The 23,962-nt window shown below is 40.8% G+C and overlaps 4 protein-coding genes across 10 annotated transcripts; 2 read left to right on the top strand and 2 right to left on the bottom strand.

Moving 5' to 3' along the window:
• Positions 1-659: 659 nt before the first annotated feature.
• On the bottom strand, positions 660-8,334 carry LOC135173124 (sodium-independent sulfate anion transporter-like). Of its 6 annotated transcripts, none has more exons than XM_064139777.1 (9): positions 8,193-8,334; positions 7,679-7,779; positions 4,418-4,746; positions 3,939-4,134; positions 2,447-3,229; positions 2,073-2,299; positions 1,697-1,870; positions 1,426-1,588; positions 660-1,141 (listed from the first exon to the last, which is right to left on the bottom strand). In XM_064139777.1, the coding sequence occupies exons 3-9, from the start codon at positions 4,622-4,624 to the stop codon at positions 990-992; spliced, it is 1,902 nt and encodes a 633-aa protein (XP_063995847.1). In that variant the 5' UTR covers positions 4,625-4,746; positions 7,679-7,779; positions 8,193-8,334; the 3' UTR covers positions 660-989. The 6 variants fall into 6 exon arrangements, with proteins under 6 accessions (XP_063995847.1, XP_063995849.1, XP_063995848.1 ...); XM_064139779.1 differs by having other exon boundaries at positions 4,418-4,750; XM_064139778.1 differs by having other exon boundaries at positions 8,301-8,319.
• A 120-nt stretch (positions 8,335-8,454) lies between these two features.
• LOC135173119 (gamma-tubulin complex component 6) lies at positions 8,455-13,671 on the top strand. Its single transcript, XM_064139751.1, has 4 exons — positions 8,455-8,784; positions 8,844-9,070; positions 9,177-9,832; positions 9,930-13,671. Exons 1-4 carry the CDS (start codon positions 8,604-8,606, stop codon positions 13,018-13,020), a joined length of 4,155 nt encoding a protein of 1,384 aa, XP_063995821.1. The 5' UTR covers positions 8,455-8,603; the 3' UTR covers positions 13,021-13,671.
• Positions 13,322-20,935, bottom strand: LOC135173118 (activating signal cointegrator 1 complex subunit 3). Of its 2 annotated transcripts, none has more exons than XM_064139749.1 (5): positions 20,694-20,935; positions 20,512-20,603; positions 17,258-19,859; positions 13,699-17,162; positions 13,322-13,587 (listed from the first exon to the last, which is right to left on the bottom strand). In XM_064139749.1, the coding sequence occupies exons 1-5, from the start codon at positions 20,819-20,821 to the stop codon at positions 13,499-13,501; spliced, it is 6,375 nt and encodes a 2,124-aa protein (XP_063995819.1). In that variant the 5' UTR covers positions 20,822-20,935; the 3' UTR covers positions 13,322-13,498. The 2 variants fall into 2 exon arrangements, with proteins under 2 accessions (XP_063995819.1, XP_063995820.1); XM_064139750.1 differs by having other exon boundaries at positions 20,683-20,836.
• Positions 20,936-21,229: 294 nt separating this feature from the next.
• On the top strand, positions 21,230-23,051 carry LOC135173148 (transcription initiation factor TFIID subunit 12). Its single transcript, XM_064139830.1, has 3 exons — positions 21,230-21,550; positions 21,889-22,081; positions 22,505-23,051. Exons 1-3 carry the CDS (start codon positions 21,371-21,373, stop codon positions 22,630-22,632), a joined length of 501 nt encoding a protein of 166 aa, XP_063995900.1. The 5' UTR covers positions 21,230-21,370; the 3' UTR covers positions 22,633-23,051.
• The last annotated feature ends 911 nt before the right edge of the window (positions 23,052-23,962 follow it).

Consider the following 23,962-nt stretch of genomic DNA (forward strand, 5'->3'; position numbering starts at 1 on the left):
GTAAATCTCACTCCTGCGCTGTTATCGAATGATTGCCTTTAAATTCTGGGGTGAAGTGGCAAGGAAGCGGGAGCTCCTTGTGTAGAGGGGGAGCTTTTGAGTTTCTCCATGGGATCTAGGGGATTGAAGAGGAGGATTATGGAAGGGTGGCACAGAATGCTTTTGTGAGCGGAAAATTCTCCTCTTCATTTGTGAATTTTAGCACTTTCTTTTTAGTCTTTCTATTAACTGCTAAAGCATACATTAATTGTCTACAATTGTTCTTTTTTTTTCATGTTTTGCTTTCGAATGGAAGACTTGTGAAAAGTGGGAGAGAGTATTTCGAAAAAATGAATTTGTTTTTTTAATCTGGTAGGTAAATATATACGATACTTGAATTTTTATGGCACAGAATTGCCAGCAAAGAATGCCAAATTTAGTATTGAATTTTGCCAGAAGTATAAAAGAGTGGTAAATGTAGGAAGAATCCGTAAACGAATAAATTATTCTTCTAAATCATAAAAAATTACTCTTGAGTACATTTAAATACACAATTATGTGCGAAATTTGGACAATCAATTGATGGCTCATTAGGTGTCATCGATATAAATTTAAAAAATCATGCACAACTATTCCTTTCGTTTTTCCATTAGCCTCTGACTGCAGTTTCTGCAAAATGATGGATTTACATTTTTTATTTATTTATATATTTCTATATTTATACTTTTTGATATTTTCAAAAATCAATTCCTCATGGACCCGTATAATAAATGTCATGTAACAAAACAGAAGGTCGAAATCGATTGAAAAGATATTTTTTTCATTGACTTTTCTTTTGCCCTCATTAAAATACTGTTAGGTAATTTTCATTTTTCATTGTGTGATATCGGTTTCGTTCCTATCTTTGTGTTTGCGACGGATTCAATGAGATTCGTTCCACAGCAGCTATGTGCAGTAATTTCTAAATCTTGGTAAAAAAATGCAATGATGGAGTCGTTGACTTAGACTTCTCAGCTGGCAGTAGCAGGAAGGAGGGTCCTCTTAACTTCGCTCAACTCGTGGTAATTTGTGTGGGAGGGCCGGTGGGTTAACTCGATGCCGGGAGTCATGAGAATCTCGCAGGAGAGATCACGCTTCAGGGATAGTGGTTGAGAGGATTTGTCTGCAAGTTGAATCATTTTGAGGGACATTAATGGATGAATTACTAGACCTGAAAGAATAATTGCGGCTTTTTTGTACTGATAGAGGGGAGTTATAGAACTATTTTTAATTAGTTAAATTTCAAGAGAATTCAGTAATTTTGAGAAAAAATCAGTGTTTCAGAAGGCCAATGGAGTTCCTTACAGGACGCTTTAATTAAGTCTCCAGTTGAATTGATGAGTCATTCATTAATCATTCTATCAAATTTTAATGAATTTTCAGATTTTATTGGCATATTCACATCACCTCGATTCCGATATAGAAGATACGACAACTCCTCCTGAGTCGCGACATGTTGAAAATCCTCTCCACAAGCTCCGCGCAACACAGCCACAACGTCTGACCGTGGATTGAAGAAGTAAAGTCCCTGTTTTCTCATGTTGAACTCTTCAATGAGTGCTGCAATTCCCTACGGTCATTATACCAATGATCATTCCACCGCGCATTAACAAATAAGGTCTCACAGGTTGTAAAAATGAAAGTTCTATTATTGTTCATGTTTTATTGGGCTGCTTACCTTGGCTGCTGTGAAATCAGCGCCTAAAACGTATCTGCAATCAACTACAACTGGTAATTGGCTGGAGCCCTCTCTAACTCCAGCATGACCAACAAACTGTTTTATGAAATCCACTGCTGGGAAGTAGAGGCTATTTCCGGGTGTCACTAGGAGATAATCAGTTCCTGACTCCGTCTAAAGTGTAAAAGAATGCATCATATTCAATGATAAATTCTTACTCTTATTTACTATTCGGTAATTGCATAATGGGAAAACAATTTTTTTTTGTTAATCTTTAATTTTCATCCAATTGTTCACTTTCAAAATGTTTGCGTAAGTGTTTTAAAAGAATATTTTTTTTTATCATTCCTATTTATAATTATGAATGGACACTTACCATACACTTTTCAACATGAATAGTGGGTCTGGCTGACGGGTACAACAGGAACATGAGATTAATTCCCACACCGACCAAAATACCGTATTCAACGCCAATCCCAAGGCAGAGGAAGAAAGTCACGAACATTGGAATCAGGTCCTTCTTACTCGACCTCCACATGAGTTTTACTACCTCGTACTCAATCATATAGATAACAGCGCATATTATGACTGCCGCCAGAGACGCTGGAACATCGGTAGCATTGTATTCAATATGAAATGGAAAATTCATTGGAATAAAAGGATGTATTAAAATAATGTAACTGGTATATGAGCCAGCAAACTACTATAACATATTCGTTGGAACAATACTCATTAAGTAAAATAACAAACCTTTGGGAATAAAGTAAAAATAAGGTGTGAGAAGGCTCAGTGCGAGAATAATTAGAAGCCCAGTGTAAAGTCCAGACATGGGTGTCTTGACTCCACTGGCATGATTGACCGCAGATCTGCTGAAGGATCCAGTGACCGGCATGGCCCTAGCACAAGACCCCAGTACATTGCACAGTCCCAGGGTCAGCAACTCCTGCGTTGCATCCACACTAGCACCATTAGCGAATGCCTTGGCAATGGCTACATTACCCAGAACTCCAATTATGGGAACTAGGAATATCGCAGGACCCAATTCACTGCACATCTCCAGAAAATTCAGCTCTTTGTCGTTGCTGATGGTGGAGAATGGAGGTAAGCCAAATGGTGGCAAACCTGATCTCACTGGTCCAGTCAGAATGAAGGGCGAGCCCGTTGTGGAATTCATTTTATAGGCAATTGTTGAACAGACGACAACGACAATGGCATTTCTTGCTGTTGAAATGAGCCAGATTATTTTGGCGAGAATTCGTCGATCCCTCGAGGGCTTTCCACTTTGTGATCCAAACTTTATGTCTTTCATCTTCCTCAGGGACAGGAGGAAGATAATGCAGGAGAAACTCATACCAGCGTCCCAGGGATTCGTATCACCAATGTTCTTCAGAACCTTGGTGATTGTGTCGATGAAGCCGGACGATGTGATCTTCAGGCCGAGCATTCCCTTCAGCTGGGATGCGACGATTATCACTGATGTTGCTGAGGTGAAACCAACGGTTACGGGGATCGAGATGAAGTCGATGAGAACATCTAGGCAGAAGGAGAAAATGGAATTGTTTCAATTTTTTTAACAATGAGCATGAATTGAGGTAGGGCGGGGTACTATGAACACCTTTTTATTTACATTGGTGCGCTAGCAATTATGCGCAAGAATTTTCAATATCATTCTTGGACTACAGATGCATTATCTAAAGCAATAAATGCCTTGTTGACAGCTATTTAACTATTATTAGAACGAATGTAAAATAGTTGGTTCCGAAAAAAAAATTATTCTCCAATTATTTAACAATGTTATAAATTTAATATAAAAATATTGCTGAAGAATACTTACGTTGCTTACGTTTTTATGGTTAATAGAAAGTCGATAAATTCAGTCGTAAAATGAGGGAACAATGAAGATAACTCATCTTCTTTCGAAATCTTTAATTTCCACGCAAATGAGTTCTTCGTAAAAAAAAGTATAAGAATATTTGAAAGGCTCAACGTAATGAATGTAAGGAATAACATTATTTAATGGAAGAATGTAAAATTTAAAAGGGAGAAGAAATCCAATAATGAACGAAGTTTATCAAGACTCTGAAAAATGTTTAAAAAATAATTCAATAATTTAATCGCGGTGGGGGTGATGTCAGAATTATAACGCTTGGAGAGATTAAGTGGATTATGATGAACTTTCATCCTGTCACTCAGCATCTCCATAAATTTTCGCAAAACCTACGTAGTTTATTGATATACGTACCTAAATGTAGACATGCCATGACGAGTTGAAGACAGCCGGCGAGGAAAGCGAGGAGAACAGCGAAATCTGGACTCTTTCCCTGGACATACTCGTGCGTCATTATTGCCATCAATGCTGTCGGTCCTATTGTGATGTCTTTGCAGGAGCCGAAGACAACGTAAACAATGGCGCCCATAAATGCAGAGTACAATCCGTACTGTGGTGCAGCGATAAACCAAGTTGATGAGAAAAAAACTTTAAAAATCGTTGCAAAGGAATTTACAACGGGTGAGTTTTACAATATCGATTCTACCGAAAAAAATAAATGAATAATACTGGAGAATCGATATGTTCAATAATAAAGTAAGGGAATAATGAATAACGCCTCGTCTTCTTCGGGAGTTTCCAATTTTCCCATGAATACGTCCTTGGAAACATGCAAGTCGTTTGAAAAAATAGGCGAAAAAAGATAAAGTTACATTTGAATGAGAATAAATTACCTGTGGTTCGAGTCCCGCTAAAATAGCATAAGCAAGTCCTTGCGGCATGACAGTGAGGCCCACCGTAATCCCTGCAATAGCATCGCTGATTGCCTTCTCTGAGTCATATTGCGGCAACCAGGATAGTATCGGCACTCGTTGACATAAAAATCCTCTGATCTTTCCAGTCCCACTGTCACAATCCTCACGTTTGTGAACAATAGCCATAATTCACTAAACGATTAATCACGTCTTCCAGCTTCTTCCACTTCATCCACTCAGTGTCCCTATCACCACCTCAATTTTCCCTTTTGTCAGGTCTGAGAGACAGTCCAGACAGTGTCCTCAATCTTCCTTAATTCAAATGATCAGAGTGAATTAATTCAATTCATGTGATTGATTACGCCTAATTTATGACAACGGTTTTGTGCTTCAGCTACATTCAGAAATCAACTGCCGACTGAACAAGTGCCACCGCGGTATTTTATATTAACGACTGTTAAGTGCAGGATAGAAGTAATGACAAACTGTCGAATGGTGAAAATATTACAACCTTCAGTTCTGACCGTTTCTCACTTTTTGTTAGGTTTTTTTTATCACTTCTCTTTGTCCATCAATTGGAAGTCGAACAACTGATAAATAATAAAAATGCGGAAAGCACGTACATACTCGCAATTCGAGAAATCACATTTCAAATTACTAGATTTTACACGCATTTCCTTAAAAAACGCGAACGTCGATTTATTATGGGATCAATAATATGATAATCCTTTTTTTGAACTCCCGGCTCGTGCACTGATTATGTAATCAATGGGAAAAAGGTAAGTAGCGGTAATTTTTCACAGGTGATTCAGGTAACGAGCAGGGAACGCTGTGAGAAAAATCCGTGATATTCCCGTTAAATTTGCTGCAAGCATATTTTTTTCAGAAATAATGAACAAGATTTTTATACCTATTTTTTATCCATTATATATTTTGTGGGTTTTAAAGAATGATAATACTCGAGCAATGGATAAGTGTAAAAATGGACAGAGTATGTGCGCCGTTGAAATTGTTTACGCGTTAATTGTTATTCACGTAGAGAGAGAGATACGCGTGTCCGGGTCACTTATATCGGATAGGTTGAAGATTTGGGGAGTCTGCGAGACGGCTCCGTGCACGTGGTGTCTCATGCTGCAGAGGCGTACCGCCGGCTCTTACGTATGCCGAGAAATCGTTTATTCAAAGAATGAACGTCATGTCAATTGAATCAATATTTTTTAACGTGCGTAATTTGTTTTCTCAATCAGTTGAAATTTCATTAAAAAATATTAGATATACTTTATTTTATCGCCCTGAATGGGGGCAATCATTTTCAATGAAACAAACATTCTCTCAACTATTTTATCATATACGTTTTCTCAGCGCAACCTTTAGAGAGACTCAAAAGATTCCTGCGAAGGCAATGCTTCACTATAAAACATTAATAAATTCGACTGATGGATTTTTTTTAGGTAGATTATTTTTAGGGTCAACTGACTGAGTTCATTTGAGTGAAAACCGAATTTGGAGATATTTCATAAATGATCTAAAATAAATAATTGTCAGGTTGCATGAAGCAATCAATATCATAACGTTAAAATAAAAACTTCATTGCCATCTTCACTCTTTCCCCCTCTGTTATCTTTAATTGCCTGGTCGCATGCCAAAACCGCTTTCGACTGAACAAAATGGAAAAAAAACACAACTTCATAAATTACCGAAGTCAAACTCACTGATCGGATAGATGTTATTATAACATGTACTTGTGTAAAAATGTCCTTCAAAATGTGTTAAAATTGAAGGGACATATTATAATTTTCGTTGACAAATTTTGAAGGTCCTTATAAAAATCCAATTTTTATGTCCAACAGTTTATGGTCATCAAACGGATATGTCCATCACTTTACTATTTTCAACATTGTTAAAAAAAATTCTATGTCAGCTCGTTTACTCCAGCAGCAATTCTACCACTTCACTGTTTCGTAAGACCATCATAGGACCACATCCAAAAAATCCTAATGTTCCTCATTATTCCCTTCCCAGATAATAATTATTTCATAATTATTTTTCTGATTGCAAATTGAATTCCATCCCACACAGAACGAAATGAGAAAAAAATAAACCGACAGTTTAGAAATTACCGAGGTAAAACTCACGGGCCATAAACAAGCTACAGGGTCAGTGTAACTCGTACTTGAGCAAAAAAAACCAATAAATAGATTTCTCAACAACCATTGGAACCGTCACGATGTCTCGTGTCTACGTCGACTAACGGCCATCAATAATTTTTCGTTTTATTGTATTTACATGACTATGATTACATAACAAGTTTAATTTCACCTTTTTCCGTGGGTTATATACGTATCCCACCGTGGAATGTGTCTGCACTGTCATTGAACCCCCGGATAATATTTTTCGCCGAGAGAAATGAAATAACAATAGTAATGGAAATAGATTGGGCGACTTAATCGAGGCAACGATAAATGGCGAAATTTATTACTCTTTTTTTTTAACTGTTCGTCGGGTACCAATTGAGTGACTGTGAGTCGCAACTAGACGTTTCAGATGATACTTGTGCCTGAGCCGGCTCATGTTGACCTGAATCAGTATAAACTCAATTCTGGACAGTGCGATCGAAATACTCAGAGGTCAGTTTGCGGTTTAAATACCGTCTTATGTATCTTAACACCTTTCTCCAATTTGTGAGACGCAGTCTCTCGTTTTTCATGAGTCATTCGATCGTAATTCGAGGAATTTAATACAAGTTTGTATGCAGCGTTAGGTAATAATTAAATTTCATTTTTTTAGTTCGTTTTTATTGTATTATTTTTCTGACAATACTGACCATGTTGTATTTTATTTTAGCAATCTTCATTGCATTTGTCAAGATTTTCACTATTCAATATTTAATAAGTTCCGCATGATCACTACTTCTCCTAAGATACATCAAGTGTAGGTCAGTCTCTAACACCACATTTATTTTCGAAATTTATTTGCTACTGTTTCCTTAGAAGTACTCGGCACATATAAACACTGAGCAACTAATTGCATTGATTTTCATCCCTCATTTTTGTCGCTTAATCTACTTTCTCATTAACACAAAGTTCTTAAAAATAAAAAAATAAAACTGGACATTCGTGAAAACTGAATTTTGGTTAACGTTGTTTCTCATTGTTAAAATTCCAAGGACCGCGAGACAACTCCCAATGAACTGTTGTGAGAGTCTATCGAGGAAAAAATATATCAGTCTAAAATGCTTACCGTTTTGGGATGCAGTTGTTGGTATGCAGTTGACATTCTGGCATTCGCGAACAGGACACCGACACCGGCTACGTCAAGTCACATTCCACGGGCAGTCGTATCTGTGTTGTCGGCACATGAACAGGGTGATTTTGAAGAGACTGCGCTAGTCAGTACATCGGCTTCGTTGTTGTCAATCGTTGGTGGGGAAAAAAAGTAAACAACAGTTTTTCATCACTTTTTTTCCACAACAGTTGATTTAGAAAGTTGGAGAGAATTGCTTTTCAATTTTTATAGGAGGAAATATTTTCTTCCCCTGATCTCCAAGATTTAATTTATTTGGCTTTTTCAATTAACTTTTTTGCATTCCAGGGAAAAATAACGTTTCCCAAAGATATTTATAGCTCGAGAAAATTACAATAAATGGGAAGGAAAAAATTTCTTGGCAGTTTTGATTTCGATCTTAGTCGGACTTGTTTTCGGTAGGATATTTGTTCTGCAGATAAATTGATAAAATTATAGTTGAAAAACTTACAGCAACGGTGACAGAGTTCAATCTATCGGAGGAGGCTAATGCAATGGGCGTGGCTGTTTGTTATATTATATGTACTATTTCAAATCATAATTAAATAAATTTCCTCACGTTGAAATATGCAATTGTCCTCTCCATGCACTCCATGATGACAGTCTGTTGACAGCAAATGAGTAATAGGGGGGTTCGATGCACTAGTGTTCACCAATATCCACACAGATGACTAAAGTCTCAAACTCCAATTGGTCACACAGTATGACCGGCGTGGAGAGACTGCGCAGAGATCTGCGATATTTACAAACAGTCGTTCACCTGCAGTTGTCGTTCAATAACTATATCTTCAATCAAAAACACCGGAAAAACCATGATTATGTATTTAAAATGTAGAATGAGTCTCTAAAGTGTTGATAAAAGATGGATTTGAGGGTTGACAGCTCGAATTTTTACGGTCTCGTAACAGATTTGTGTACTGGCATCCTAGGAGATGCCCTACGAGACAATTATGGCAATAAACGGGAGAAAATCCTAAAGAAAATGCGGACGAGGGCCTTCGAAGTGCTCCTGAGTAGCCAGTCGTGTGCCAGGAATAATAATGGTGAGTTGGACTGATTTATCCTGGGGGGAATATGGATTTAGAGACCTTCACAATTACAGATAACCAACAAAGTGAGGTTGTTGATCCTTCCGCGGAGCTCTTGAAGCATGCCTTCGTTTTAAAGTGCACCTTTGGACATGCTTCGAGGGCTGCCAAGCTAGATGAGGCTCTTACTGATCTTGATTATCTGCTGAAGACTTCAGGCGAGATCAGAGGCTCACTTGATACAGTATTACAATTTCTTAATTGCATGAAGACTTATGGTACTGCTGAGAGGAATGACTTGGTGAGATTGCTTTAATAGAGTTTTCAATTTCTCTTCGTGATGCATAATATTTCGTAGAACATAAAACCCAGTCAATGAGAATAAAATATTAATATGCAATTTGCAGAATATTTTTTACTTTGGGGAGCAGAACCCCATTCTTCCTGAGCCGCGCCCCGTCAGAAGCACCCCGGAGTACCAGACATATCCCTCATCAGCTTTTCATCTCCCATACAACATATCCACTCCTTCGAATCCCCTCCTGACCTTTTCGGACCTCCCCATAGGCCCCCCCTTCAGTTTGCCCCCAGGTCAACAGGACCTCTCCGCGCAGAACTTTTCAAAGCTCTCCAATCTCACCCCCACCACTCCCCTCTTCGTAACCAGCAACTGTTACCTAGTCCAGGAAGACCCCTCTGAGCACCCCTTTTGGGATCACATCCCTTCTCCCTCACCGCCACCCACCCCAATCTACACTGCCGATCCGTCAGTCCTATTGGACATCCCCTGGAACTTATCCTACCCCCCAGAACCTTCCCAATCCCGATCCTGGGAGAACTTGGGTAATCCAAATCCACCTCCCCCAACCACGTTTATCCTGGAGTCTGAGGAAGCTCTGCACCACCTCCAGAACTTCCGACAATGGTCGTTCTACCCAGACACCTCTGAAGAGCTTCCCAAAACTCCAGACATCAACCTCACACCAAAAGAATTTTTGGAGACGGTAAAACTAGTCCTCTTGGGAATCGAATCTGACGTCTTCCTTTGGAATAACAAGCTCGGGTTTGTAAAGTGACATTTATTTATGGCAGACGGTTTTAGCATTGCTTAAGACGTACGTAAGATTTGTCTCAATAAATGTCCCTTCAAATATCAACAGATTCATCTTCAAATCCAGTACAAAAGTTGCCCTCATCAGCAACGAATCCCTGAAGGATATTACTACTGAAATCACCCATTGGGGTACGTGCTTTAAGCTCCTGAGCCACCTTATTCGCCCCGGACCAGGCTCAAACGGAAAACTTCGAGAGGACGGCCTGATCTTTAAAGCGATGTGCACAAACATCGACGAGATTTTGATTCACTACCAAGCAGTTATCCTCCAGGTCTTCGGGGACGATTTCCCCCAGCTGTTGTCTCTCCTCCACCAGTTGGGGCCCGTCGGCTGTCTCATTTCCGAGGTTGCCAGACTCTGCAGGTGTGACAACGTCAGAAGAACGATCATCGGTGAAGGAATAGGTCTCCTCTCTCACATCTATAATCAAGTTACCAAGATAACAAAGCCCAATATTGCTCTGGTTTATTACTCTGTTCTGAAATCTTGCTGCGAAGTTTACTTTGAATACTTAGAGAAGTGGATTTTTGAGGGGAGGTGCGACGAGACTCATGGAGAATTCATGATCAACATCAGAATTCAACATCTCAGGACGAGAGGCCACAAATTCTGGTCCAAGTGCTATGGGATTAACAAAGAGTCAGTGCCAGGATTCCTTAAGGACCTGACTGATTCGATCCTCCAGTGTGGAAAAGCTGTGAGACTCCTGAAAATTTGTGATCCTAAGAATCCCATGTGCAATCTTTTCGCCAATTATCATCCCCTGGTGAAAGTCTGTTTAAACGTCAATATGCTGTATGAACAGGAGGAGATCTGTCAGGAGTACATGAGTAGAGGTATCGAGATCCTTGGGAATGTCACCTTGAGTACTTCGTTGCAGCAGATGAGGGTGCTGGAGAAAAATAAAGCTGAGGTAGTGATGGCGGCCCAGGCAAGTACCCTTCAACGAATCAAGCGAAATCAAGAGGAGGCAAGATTATTGATAGCTAAGAATAAAAGAGAACTCCTCGCTAATCTAAAGAACCAAGCCCAGGAGGCGGTCTCGAGGAAGGAGAAGGCTCGAGAGGCAAAGATACTAGAGGAGAGACTGGAGATGGAAAAGCATGCAGCTGAGGAAGAGGAAGAGAAGAAGATTGTGCGGGCTGAGGCAAAAGTAACAGCTGATTACTACAAGGAACTTGCTGAGGAGGCAAAAAAGAGGAAGCTAAGGGCTTCGTGGAGGACCAAGAGGATGGCATTGTTCGAGAAAAGGGTAGAAATGATCGTTGCCATGAAACATGAAGAATTATCAGTTGCCATTGATGATTGCGCTCCCAGAGGCGGAATGGATAATGATCCCGAGGAAATGGAGAATCTTGCAGATGTACGGGAAAGAAAAGATGAAAATAGCAATTCCAGTGATTCAACGAGTCAGAGGACAATTTCCACGAGTCTGGAGGCGTCTGCACGAACACCGAGACCTACAGATCTGTCTCTTAGGGAGAAAACCTCTAGTAGTGATTCCAAATCAACGACTATGGAGTTGGAGTCGATGAGCACTGAAGCCATTCTGGAGGAGATCTCTGAGAAGACTCAACTGTTGACAGGCACAAGGACATGTGGAGTCTCTAGGAATAATTTTGGAGATACTCTGGGAGGAACTCGTGAGAATAACTTCGTGATTCTTGATGAAGAGGGGAATGAGAGGACAATCGGAATGACCGCAGTCAATATGAACATCAATCTTGGAGATATTAAAGAAGACACTCCACAGGATAAAATAAATACTTTTGATGACAATGAAAATCGAAAGGAAATTATTGATAATCAATTACAAACTTTTGGTCCTAATGACCTGAATGATGCTACTCCTATGTCCTGCACCACTGACAGTTACCACCAGTCAGTGAGTTCTTCATTATTCTACAATTGTTTGGAAGTTGGATCTCTCGCAGGATCGAAAAACGATTTCGAAACGCCTTTGAGCCCTGAAGGGCCTTTACCAAAATCTGATAATCAGAATCTCCCAGAGAGTCAGTCGTTCTTCAGTGGTTTTGGGGCTGACAATGGCCTTGCGAATTTTGAGTCTTCTCTGACGATGGCTGATGTCGAATTAATCGACAACACATCATTGCAAATTTACCTCGAAAAATCGGTGATGATTCCCTTGATGGTACAGAGTAAATTAGCAAATTCAGCAGTTATCAAGTGTCTCATCGAGGAGCATAAGATTCTGTCGCATCTCCAGAGTCTCAGAAGCTTTTTCTTTCTGCTGAATGGGGAATTCGCCAGAAATCTTACGTCTGCTGTCTTCACTAAGTTCTACGAGATTAGTTTGCCCATTGAATTGTTTAATTCAGCCACCCTCACGAATTTATTGGAGAATGCTTTGCACTGTTCCCTGAATTATTCATATGAGAATGCTGAGCTACTGAGTTTGTCTGCTATCGACACACCCAACCTTTTGACTGTGTCAGATCCAGAAGCACTCGATTGCTTGTGTCTCAATTATAAAGTCTCATGGCCGCTTAATATTATTCTCGACGAGATGCTGATGCAGCAGTACAGCAAAGTCTTCAAGTTCTTGCTAATGGTGGGGAGAGTTCTCTGGGTACTTCAGGAGGATTTCTGCATCTTGAAAGTGGAAAGACAAGCGGCCTTGTCACCACAATACCACCGGCTCCAGCTCTTTCGACACGCCATGATGCAGTTTATGATTGCATTCAGTAATTACCTCACCTGTAGTGTTCTTCATACGAGCTGGACGGAGTTTGAAAAGGAGCTAGAGAATGCCACTACCCTGGACGAGATCTACTCAACTCACGTCAGTTATATCAAGAAGATCCTGTCCAGGTGCATGTTGACGTCTAAGGCTGAGAAGCTTCGTCAGTGCCTCTGCAACATATTTAAGATTATTCTCAAATTTCATAATTGTCTGAGATCTCACGAGTGGCACAAGGGAGCCGATGCCGATGATTATACCATTTCGAATTATGCAAAATTAGAGCAAATGTACGAAGCTTTTTGCGACCTGAGAACATATCCTGCTCATGTTGTTGAAAAATTAGCTAGCAGTGGGTATCAAAGCCATCTGACACATTTTTTAGACTCACTCAATATTAACCCATTGTACAATTTATCAACGAAAGGAGTCTAATTGATGCATTTTTGTTTTTGTGATTTTTTGCTATTAATTCGAATGATCTTTCTGATCCTTTTGAATGCCGGTTTCTAAAACAGCGAATCTGTTGGCATTGGATTCACAGCTGACTAATTTCCTTAAAATTATTTCACAAAAAAATATATTGGAAAGAAATCATATTTTAAAACTTATACTTTTATGAAACTTGTACGATTTTCATCACTTTGGCTTATTTGAGAACGTTTGTACGATTCAAACAGATTTATATTATTCACTCTTAAGTTCGCATTCATTTGGGTAAATTATTTAATCCAAGTTATCTTAGCAAAATTATTTAGTCGCCATAACATTACAATAGCATTACAATAGTAAATTCTTGTAGCTTCTCTGGATACTTCAAGGAGATATTCAATATAAATTCACCACTTCATTTGCCAACAAAAAGAATATAAATGTATCATTTAAGTGAAAAACACAAATCAATGTCTGTGCTTCATGTTGTTACATTCATCGGGATGTCGTACTGCTGGTCCATGCCAATGTAAGTATCCGACATCACGTAGAATGTGAACTGTGTTCTCCCTGGAATGAGTATATTCACACTGTGATTATCCTTTTTGGTTGATAAAAAAAATGTAAATAAAATAATGGAACGATTTCTGATTATTATGCAGGTAAAATCAATATCATTACCTGGAAACTCTGGAGCTGTGAATTGTAAGTGATGAGTCCTCCCTACGGATCCCACCCCAGCGATCCTCTTCATCGCCCACACTTCTTTCCCCTCGATATCTCCAATGATGAGAAACCAAACCTCGCCCTTGTCCTTCGAAAACTTGGGGCTATGAGTCCTGGATGGACTAGGATTGCACCTTTTCAACTGAATCAACAATGTATACTCCCCATTGGCACAAACATTCAGACATTCTCTCCCCTCCTCCAAATGAATATTCCTGACGTCTCCTTCACTCCCTTGCAATCTCAGCGAGACGACAATCATCGGCAAAGTTTTGGCCACCTGCAAGATCTCCACAATCTCTTGCTCTTTGAACTCCTCTCTCAGGATTCTCTGAATCTTCGTCTCATTGGAGCTAGCAGCAGCACAGAAAGCTGGCAATGCCCTTGGCAATCCCTGGAAAATCCTCAGATTCTCTTTATTCACGTGTGGCAGTGTCAATAAAGCAGATTCATCGACCCACCTGGCCTGAATCATCATTTGTAACAACTGGATAATCCTCAAAGTGCTGGACAACCAGCCCCCTTCAGCAACAATATCAATCATGGCTTGAAGAATCCTAATGGCTTGATCCAGAATGGACTTGAGATCAGTCCCATAATCAGTGGAGGGAAGAGTTGCCCTCGATACGTGGCATTGAAATAGGAGAAAAGCCTTGGTATTGGGGGAATCATAAGTCTGAGCCTCCCCAGGATACCTACACCTCTTCGACAACTCCTCGTTCAAAATATCTTCATTGTGCCTGACAGGAAGTTCACTGTACTCATGAGCATTACAAAGGATTTTCAGGCACTCCACCAGGGCTAGATTGTCCTTCAATTGTTCGCTGAAATACTTAATCGTCTTGTGGGAGAGATAATAATAAGAGGCGATTCTCCCCAGTGGTAGAGGACAGAGACTTTGGTCCTCATCATCAAAACTCACACACTGTGACTCCGACAGCACTACCAGTGTTCCGTCGACTAGATGAGAGAGGTATTGGTTTATCCTCTCTGGGGCCAGCCCAATCAGGTCGTAATACTGTGGATTTTTCATCAATCTTCTAAAGAAATACGTCCACGTGAGGTAGTCCAGGAACTGCTGCTTCGAGGAGATCGTTCCTGCAACGATCTCGGCGTTGATGTGATCAGGGAGCACTTCTAGCAGACTGGACTCCACGGGGAAGGGCTCGTATAAAAACTTTTTGTAAAAGTTTTTTCTAATGTCGTGAACGAGAACAACGGCAACACCAGAATCATCGAACTGCGGTCGTCCAGCTCTACCCATCATCTGGAGGACATCGGTGATAGGCATGTCAACATATCTCTTTGTTTTTCCATCATAGTACTCTGTTCCCTTTATTACCACCAAGTGCGCTGGAAAATTAACGCCCCAGGCCAAGGTGGCTGTCGTTATCAAGACTTGAATCTTGTTGTTGACGAACAATTCCTCGACTGTTTGTCGATCCTTGTCCTGGAGGCCTGCGTGATGAAGACCAATACCGAAGGCCAAAGTTAGCTTCAGGTTCACGTCCTTTATGTTCACCACGATATTATCCATCTCGACGTCTGGCATATGTAGCCACTGCTTGGGATTGTCTTCTGCTGCGAGGTAGGCTATGAGATCCAGAGCTGTCAGCCTTGTCTGCCTTCGTGAAGACACAAAGACTAAGGAGGGACTTGAAGGTGCATGCTGCCTGATGGCTTGGAAGGTGGGACGATTCATTGTGGCCATCCTCGGGCAGTAGTGCTTTCCGGGGAAGCCACTGATGTGGACTTCGAGAGGAACTGGCCTCACCGAAGGCCGGAAATTGTACAGTCCCATCTTATCGATATTGAGCCAACTGGCGAGATCAACGGCATTTGCCAATGCTGTAGAAAGCCCAATGATCCTGAGAGTTCTCTCCGTATGTGAAGCTATGAAATTTGTCCTTGAAACGATGACCTCGAGAACTGGCCCCCTATCCTCTCCAAGTAGATGAATCTCGTCGATTATGATCAATGCGACTTTCTTCACATAATTTCTAGTCTGCCAGCTCCGACTGATTCCGTCCCACTTCTCCGGTGTCGTCACGATTACGTCAGACTTGGCGATCTGCCTGATGTCAGGAGTCACATCCCCAGTTAGTTCAACAACTTTCTTCCTTAGTTTCTCCTCGAGGCGAATCCTCCAGTCTTTCATCCTCTCGCGAACAAGAGCCTTAAGTGGAGCAATGTAAACGACTTTTCTGTCCGGATACTGGTTGAACACCCGGAACATGGCAATCTCAGCAGCAATAGTCTTCCCTGATCCCGTGGGTGCACCCAACAGAACATTATTATCAGTGTGATAGAGACAGTGAAATATTTGTGTCTGAATAGGATTGAAGTGGGTGAAATTGTAGAGTTTCTCGAATCTAGAATTCCTGAGCGCTGCCACTGGCAGTGGCTGTAGCTCCAGCAGGTCTGTGTGAGGTGGATGAGTTTCTGGCAGTACCAGATCCTGAGGGTTAAGAGCCAGGAGTTGTTCACAGCCCAGCCAACGATCACTGATGACCTTTACAATGTACTGAGTGGGATGAGGCTCTGGCAGGGGGATAGTCATCACCAGCTCCTGTCCATCACCACTGAGCACCATCTTCTTCGTCAAGAGAAAGTATTCATGATGGTAGATGTAGTCAGTGTCAGTATCTTCAATCCATATCCAAAACGCCTCCGAACTTTTGCCATGGACTGCGTCGTTCCACCTGAATTCAGGTTTTAGCATCAGTTTTATCCTCAAGACTGTTCTTGTGATTGGCTGGATGAATGCGTCAAGATCAATCGCGGGAAATTCACTGCAGCACTTCTTCACAAGTGCTGCTGATCTCTGGTTTCTAAGGTAATCACCAATTTCTTTGGTGTCCATCTCCTTCAGTCGAGACATCGTCAAGTGTCGATCATCGATCTTCTGCACTATTTCTTGCCCCAAGCAGACAAATTGCCTTAGGGGTGTTACGTGGTCCCACTGTTGTGCCTCCAACATTTTGGCGATATTCAGAAGTCTTGACGCCAGTGTTGCGTGGTTCTTCCTCAGCATCACTTCAAACAGCGCTCGAGAGATTCTCAAAGCGTTCTGAATGATGTACGCCTGATCTGAGATGAGAGAGAACCCGGAGAGCCTTCCTCTTGAGAGATACGTCTGGATGAGGATGTTTACTTTTCCATGGATGTTTTCAGCACCACCCTGAGCTGCTAGTTCGCAGTATTCATTCGTTAATTCGTCCAACTCCTGCATCTCGTCGTCACGTACTTTTAGCTGCTGAAATTCTTGGGCTCGACACAGCATCCCCAGGATCTCTGCCTCGGTCATTATGGGCTTGCTCAACTCGTTGAAGATCTCGACTGTATCGTATTTTAGGTAGAAGTGACTGGATGTCCTTCCAAGATCAGTTGAACTCAGGTCTCCAGTGCGAGAGTTGTATCTAATACAACACAAAGACAAGGGAAGAATTATAAAAAATTGTACCAGCAGATATGGAAATCACCCATTTACAAGTTAATAAAGCATACAACTCACCGAATCATCTTCGCCTTATCCAAGTGTTTAGCAGCGGTATTGATGAGCTCCTTTCGTTTTTTATCCAGATTAGGATCTTCCAAAACATCTTGATAGAGCATACCATAAGGAATAGGATTCAGTCTCATCCTCACAAACAGGTACGTATACCCGAGCCATTCGACAGCCTCTTCAACATTAGAAATGGTCCCAAGGGCTATCTCTGCATTGAGATTGTCGGGGAGATACGTAATGAAGCTGCTCTCAATCGGAAACTGATTAGTCAGCAATGATAGATAATGCGAAAGCTTATTATGTGATGTGATGATGACAGCATGTCCAGAGGTGTCGAATTGCGGTCTCCCCGCACGCCCAAATATCTGGAGAACATCGAGAATCCCCAGATCTATGAATGATCCGTGTTTGGAGTCATAGATTTCAGTGCCCTTAATAATAACGGCGTGTGCAGGGAGATTGACGCCCCAAGCAAGTGTCGAAGTGCAGACCAGTACTTTAATGGTACCCTGACTGAACGCCTTCTCAACCATATTCCTGTCAGATCGGAGCATTCCTGCGTGGTGCACTGAGAATCCATGGGAGAATAATTCTCCCAAGGGCTTGTTCCTGGAGCTGGTGAAGGCCTTTTGCGTGAGCTTCGAGTCAGAATCAGGCTTGAAGAGCTTGATGGTGTCATTCTGCTGAGCCAGTTCCTTTATCTTTGTTGCTGTCCTGACAGTGGCATTCCTGGCGTGGACGAACACCATCACCTGGTGGCCCTTACGAACCATCTCCACTACCTGTTGGTAGCAAACATGATCCATATCCTGAATCTGCTGCATCGGCTTCGTGGACTTCACTCCGATAAACGTTTGGCTGAGGGGAACTGGACGAAACCTGTGATCGAAGTAGAACAGCCCTTTTCTGGGGTTCACCCTGAGAAACCTAGCTACATCAACGTAATTAGGCAGTGTTGCTGACAAACCAACGATCCTGATCATCCTCTGGGAAGATTCAACCTGTCTGAGAGTTCGGGCAACCAAGGCCTCGACCACTGGACCTCTGTCTCCATGGAGCAGATGTACCTCGTCAATGATAAGAAGCTTGACGATGCTCGTCAAAGCAATGTCCCCAGTTCCTTTCCTTGTTACAACGTCCCACTTTTCCGGAGTTGTCACTATCATCTGAGTTTGCTGGAGCTCAGTTTTAGTCAACTGCATGTCTCCAGTCAATTCTCTGACTGTCACTCCAAGGCACCCAAGGCGTTTGTTGAAACTAGCAGTCATCTCTGCAGCTAGGGCCTTCATCGGTGCTATGTAAACAATTTTAAATTCGTTCTTCTTCAAGATTCCGTTCTCCAGATGTAATTTGAGCTGATGAACAACTGAGAGAAGTGCCACGTTCGTCTTTCCAGCACCAGTAGGTGCGCAAATCAAGAGGTTCTCTCCACTGTTGTAAGCTGCATTAAATACTGTCGACTGAATTCTATTCAATTCTTTGACACCTGAAAATGCCATCTGGCCTATCTCATCCAGAGAGGAGATCTTTATTGGAGTGTACGTGAAATCAAGATTATGACTGGAAACTGGTATTTGGACTTCTTCACAGAGAGGTGAATCCTTTCGTGTAACATTTTCAGGGAGAATCAGCTTCTGTCCCGAGACAAAACCTGGAATTGTCTTCGAGTCCTTCTGACAGTCAAAAACAAATGGGTATTTCTCAGTGGTGCTCGTTACTGCAAGGAACCTCTGCTTCACTGGCGCCAGGATCGGTGCCTGAGAAGCTTGCAGCGCTAGTTGACGTTTTAACCTTAGGGCTAAGGGGTCGAAATCGTCATCAGAGGTCTCACCGTTCTGCTCGAACTTGTTAGAGGCCTTCAGGTACTTCTTCTCTTCCTTTCTCACTTTCTTTAACAGTTCCTTTTCCTTTTGGGATTGCACGATCACCTGGCAGCCAAATTGGGGACATTTTTCCGTTTTTAGAGGTCCTCCAGCCCTTAAGAGTTGCTTCTGCGTTGCCAAGAACTTTTCCACGTGGTGTCTGTGTGTCAGGATATAGCTGATAAAGTCAAGTTGATCGCACCCGAGGAGATCATAGAGCTCTCCTTGGGCATTTGTCCTCGAGTTCTTGAGGCAACTTTCTATCATTGTGCAAAATTGCTCGAATGACGTTTCGGTTGAGTAACTCTTGTAGGATTCGTTGATGTATTTAAGTAAATCTTTATGGTGGAATTCCTTAGGTTCCTTTTGGGAGGGGGTGTAAACCATTGTAAATTTATTGGGAGTGACTAGGGAGACAGTGTGGGCCATGTTGGAGAGGCGAAGAGTTTCTTCGGAGGAATAGTGCCTCGTTGGGGTGTAGGGGATTTTCGAACCGAAAGCCTTGGGATCTCCATAGACGCCGGTAAGGTCATCGAAGAGAGTGAGTTCGTCCTCGGTGAGCATCGATTGGATCAGAGATGCTGCGTTCAGTATTTTTCTAACTATTGTTACGTCTGCAGTGCATAGAAGAGCTTTTATCTGTTCACAGTCTTTGTTAGTTGGAAGGCTCTTCAGGGTCATCAGGTGACGAACGATGTCCAAAGACAGCTGGTCGGTGATTGTGGAGGAGCTGGAGCACAAGTCGCCTGGGCATCTCACAAATTCATTGATGAAGGATTTATCAGAGAAGGATGTGAAGAAATTTTTAAAGGAATGCTTTTTGAATATTATTTAATCGCTAATTAACTCGGGAGGAAAAGATTCACTAAGAATTTTTTTCCAATTCTTTTGAATTTTGGAAAATTGTAGGAGAAGTTTCATTTCCTTGTCACGGGGAATCGTCGGAATTTAAGTGCAGTTTTTCTTAGTTTATATCGATCTGTTACTTACATTTTTTTACTTTCGACAAACATTTTGTGGCCCTTTTGATAGCAATAATCATTGTTATGAATTATTGGGTTAAAAACACATTGCTAAATTATTTGTGGAAATAACACGAATATATGCAATACGAAAATAATTTGCCCTTTGCTATCAAATCAGGGCCCCTAAAATCGTAGATAATCAATCAATTTGTTGTGGAATCCTTATCGATCGAGTAATTGCAACCACTTGTGCAACAATTGATTGTCGCTCTAGACTCTATAATAATTTTTCTTTACCCGAAAAATCTCATAATTCTCCGCCCAACAACCTCCATTAATTCTCCAAAATCTCCACAAGAACTTGGAACAAATTCTAAAGCCCTGAAAAATTCAATTTTCCATTCCATCTGATAATTTGACATAATGAACTCACTGCAACACATCCTGACCAACTGATGTACCTCTGACAATCGAGCTTGGACATCTTTAGGGAATCTTCTGTAGAGCACCTCCCACTCGCTCTCCCTGGAAGAACTTCACTATTTAACCAATCTCCGTAATTAAACACTAATATAACAAAACAGTGAATACGAATGAGTGATACAATAAGGTTACCCCGTGGCACGATTTTCTTCCTCAATTTTCTTGGCAACAATGTCATTATCATTATATTGTAGTCTCTCTGCTCTGTCTAGAGTCGTGAATGATCGTAGGGATCGTGAGATCCTTGGCACCTTAGGCATAATAACTTAATTAAATATATAAACCGTACATTTAGATGATAAGGGAACTTATTTAAGAGCCGGGGGACAGATCGTGTTTTTCCCACGGGGAGAAGCAGCGATCCTGATGGGTTATGTCACTCAACCAATGGTAGTGGGAATGAACGATGTTCGATTAATCGAAAATGTCGACCTTCACGCTTAAACAAGCTTCTGTCCTATTGTTTCCTTCAAAATACATTTTTTGAGATATGGTTAACGAAATAATAATTCTATTGATTGATTATGAATGAAAAATCAGCGTTTTAAAAAAATTTAATTTTCGATTTATGTTTTAAGAATTATCCATCTTTACAATATATCGATGTGGTAACAAAGCGATAGGAAGATCGAGGCCGATTTATCGCGTTCAAAATATCGAGACTTAGAATAAACGATGTTACATCCATTGACCATTCCGACACAACACTAGGTTCCTAACCACAACAGTTGTTTATTTATGTTCATTAACGAATTGATAAACGTTCCGCAGTGAAAATACATAATTAATTATCTCTTAAAATAGTGAACATGTCGCAAGGAGCTCAGGAAAATCCATCACTGGGTAATTTACAGTCTGTGGGACCCAACAATCAGTCCCCTATGACAATGCAGAGTAATTCGTCAGAGTCCAATCAGCAAAATCAACAACAACAGAATGCTCACACAACACAGCAGAAACCAAGTCAACAGTTATCGTCAACCCCTGATGTATTAGACGTATAAGGGTGAATGTGGCAAAGCTGACAATTGCATTTTTTTGACAGTGACTCAGTCGGTTTTTGAGGATAGTGGGTGATTTTTATTCAAAATGACTGTGAATACTTCAAACTCAGAAAATTTTATAAAATTTTCCTGAAAAATAAACAGACAAGTTATGAAAATTTCCCAGCAAAATCAAATTGAATTGTGAATTTGTTTTTTAATTAGGAACATTAAAAATATGAAATGTCCATTTTGCCCTATTCACCTGTTATTCCAATGTAATTAAATTAATATTAGTTGTGACGGAAGGGAATGATTATGAAGTTTTTATTGCTCGCTTTTAGTTCTTAACGAAGGCGAGACTTCAAGAGCTAGTTAAGGAAGTCGACCCATCAGAGCAGTTGGATGAGGAGGTCGAGGAGATGCTCCTACAGCTTGCCGATGACTTTGTGGAGACTACTGTCAATGCAGCTTGTCTACTAGCTAAACATCGACATGCTAATACAGTGGAGGTCAAAGATGTACAGTTGCATTTAGGTAAGAAGGGTAGATACTTCATTGAAATGATGATTCTTAGTTGTTGACGTTCGGAAGTAAACAAAACCGTATGGAAGTTAAATTCTGTATGCCAAATTAGATAGAATTTAATATTGTTGCTCTAATTAACAAATTACAATATTAAATGAAGGAGGATTACATTAATGATCAATGAAAAGTTTTTTTTTATTTGAAATTTCACTCAAGTAACAGATAAAATTCTTTATTTATTTGGGGAATTTTTTTAAAGCCATAGGTCGGAAGAGGTAGCAGATTAACTGTTTTATGTCTCCGCAAGTGTTGAAAAATTATACCAGATCAGCATAATGTAAAGATAACAATAAGTTTCGAGCCAATTCCCTAGGTTTTGCCAAATTTTCCATATTGTCATTTGCATTTTCAACGTTTGTATTCCGTTTACAGAGAGGAATTGGAATATGTGGATCCCAGGCTTCGGCACGGACGAGGTCCGTCCATACAAGCGTGCGACAGTGACAGAAGCCCACAAACAACGTTTGGCATTAATAAGAAAGTCTATAAAAAAATACTAGGTTCTTTCTTCAAAAAAATTATCTCTTTTATTAATAATAATGTTTCCACTGAATAAGACTCCAGCTCAAATCACTGACACTTGATTTAATCATGTAAAGCGTATTTGTCGAGTGCGACTGATCGAAAAGTGTCTTCAACAAGATCAGCGAGACACCTGACAGCCTGAAGCAGTGCCGCCAGTAAAAGTGAAAACGAGAGAGATATCAATTTGCCTGGTACAAGTGCATTATCCGCATTAGGCAGCGAATTAATTCTCGAATAATTCTTCTCCTTTGCCATCGAATCATCGATCTTTATGTCAACATGATTGCCGATATTATCCGATTTTGCTGTACAAATATTATCGAATTTACGTCGACAGTCCCTAGCTCTCTCATTAATTTCATTGAAAATACAATCATTTGATTTAATACTGGGATCACCACTGACTAGTTTCTTTTTTTCCCTAGCAAATAATTCCAGAGCACCGTGCGAGGAAGCTTTTCTATATTCTCCACTGTCCTCATTTCTTTTAGAAAAATAACAATGATCTAGAGACGTTTTCCGGTGTCTCTTGAATGCCTCCACGTCCAACGAATTTTTCCTCCTTCGATGGAAATTCCTCCTCCCCTCATCGCACTTTCTCACATCACCGTGGGAATTAAAATTAATAGATTGACCTATCTTATTTCTGAGATTGCCCGTGTTATCACTAATTCTATTGTTAGTACCATATTTTTTTGTTGGAAGATTATCAAGGCTGCCAATAAAACTATTTTCATCCTCATCGTTGTCACCATTGGACACCGATGTCTGTTCATCACTAAACACCATACTTTTAGATTTACATACAAACGAAGGCCATTCGTCACTGCGTTTTTTGTCAATCGTCGATTGTAGAAGATTATTGAGCTGAGGAATTTCAAGGTCCTGTACGTATATTAAATTCTGCTCAATAGTCAATAGGCTTTCTTCGATCTCCATTAGGCACTTCTCAATGTCGTAGGCACTATCGTTTATTCTCACACGTTTTGAGTCCATATCTTCACTGTTATTCACCGTATCTTTCGGCTCGTTCAGGGTAATTTCTGGGCTTTGAATGTCCTGAAACATGCGGAAATGATCGTTGAAAATTTCGTAGTTGCTATGGCTGTTTGCTATTTCATAGGTTGAAGTTATGTCCGGTGGTGGCATCACGTAGATTTTATCACTTTCCGAGGACAGGGCACCGTAGACCTCGTGACTGTTTGCTGGTGAGTAGGAGGAGCATGGATCTGGTGAGTCCAGGGACTCGGTTGATGGGTAAAATTTGCTGTAGCGTTGAGTGAAGGCGTTCTTGTGACTGTCGGC

The sequence above is a fragment of the Diachasmimorpha longicaudata genome, chromosome 2 (genome assembly GCF_034640455.1).
Source record: "Diachasmimorpha longicaudata isolate KC_UGA_2023 chromosome 2, iyDiaLong2, whole genome shotgun sequence".
Classification (NCBI taxonomy): domain Eukaryota; kingdom Metazoa; phylum Arthropoda; class Insecta; order Hymenoptera; family Braconidae; genus Diachasmimorpha; species Diachasmimorpha longicaudata.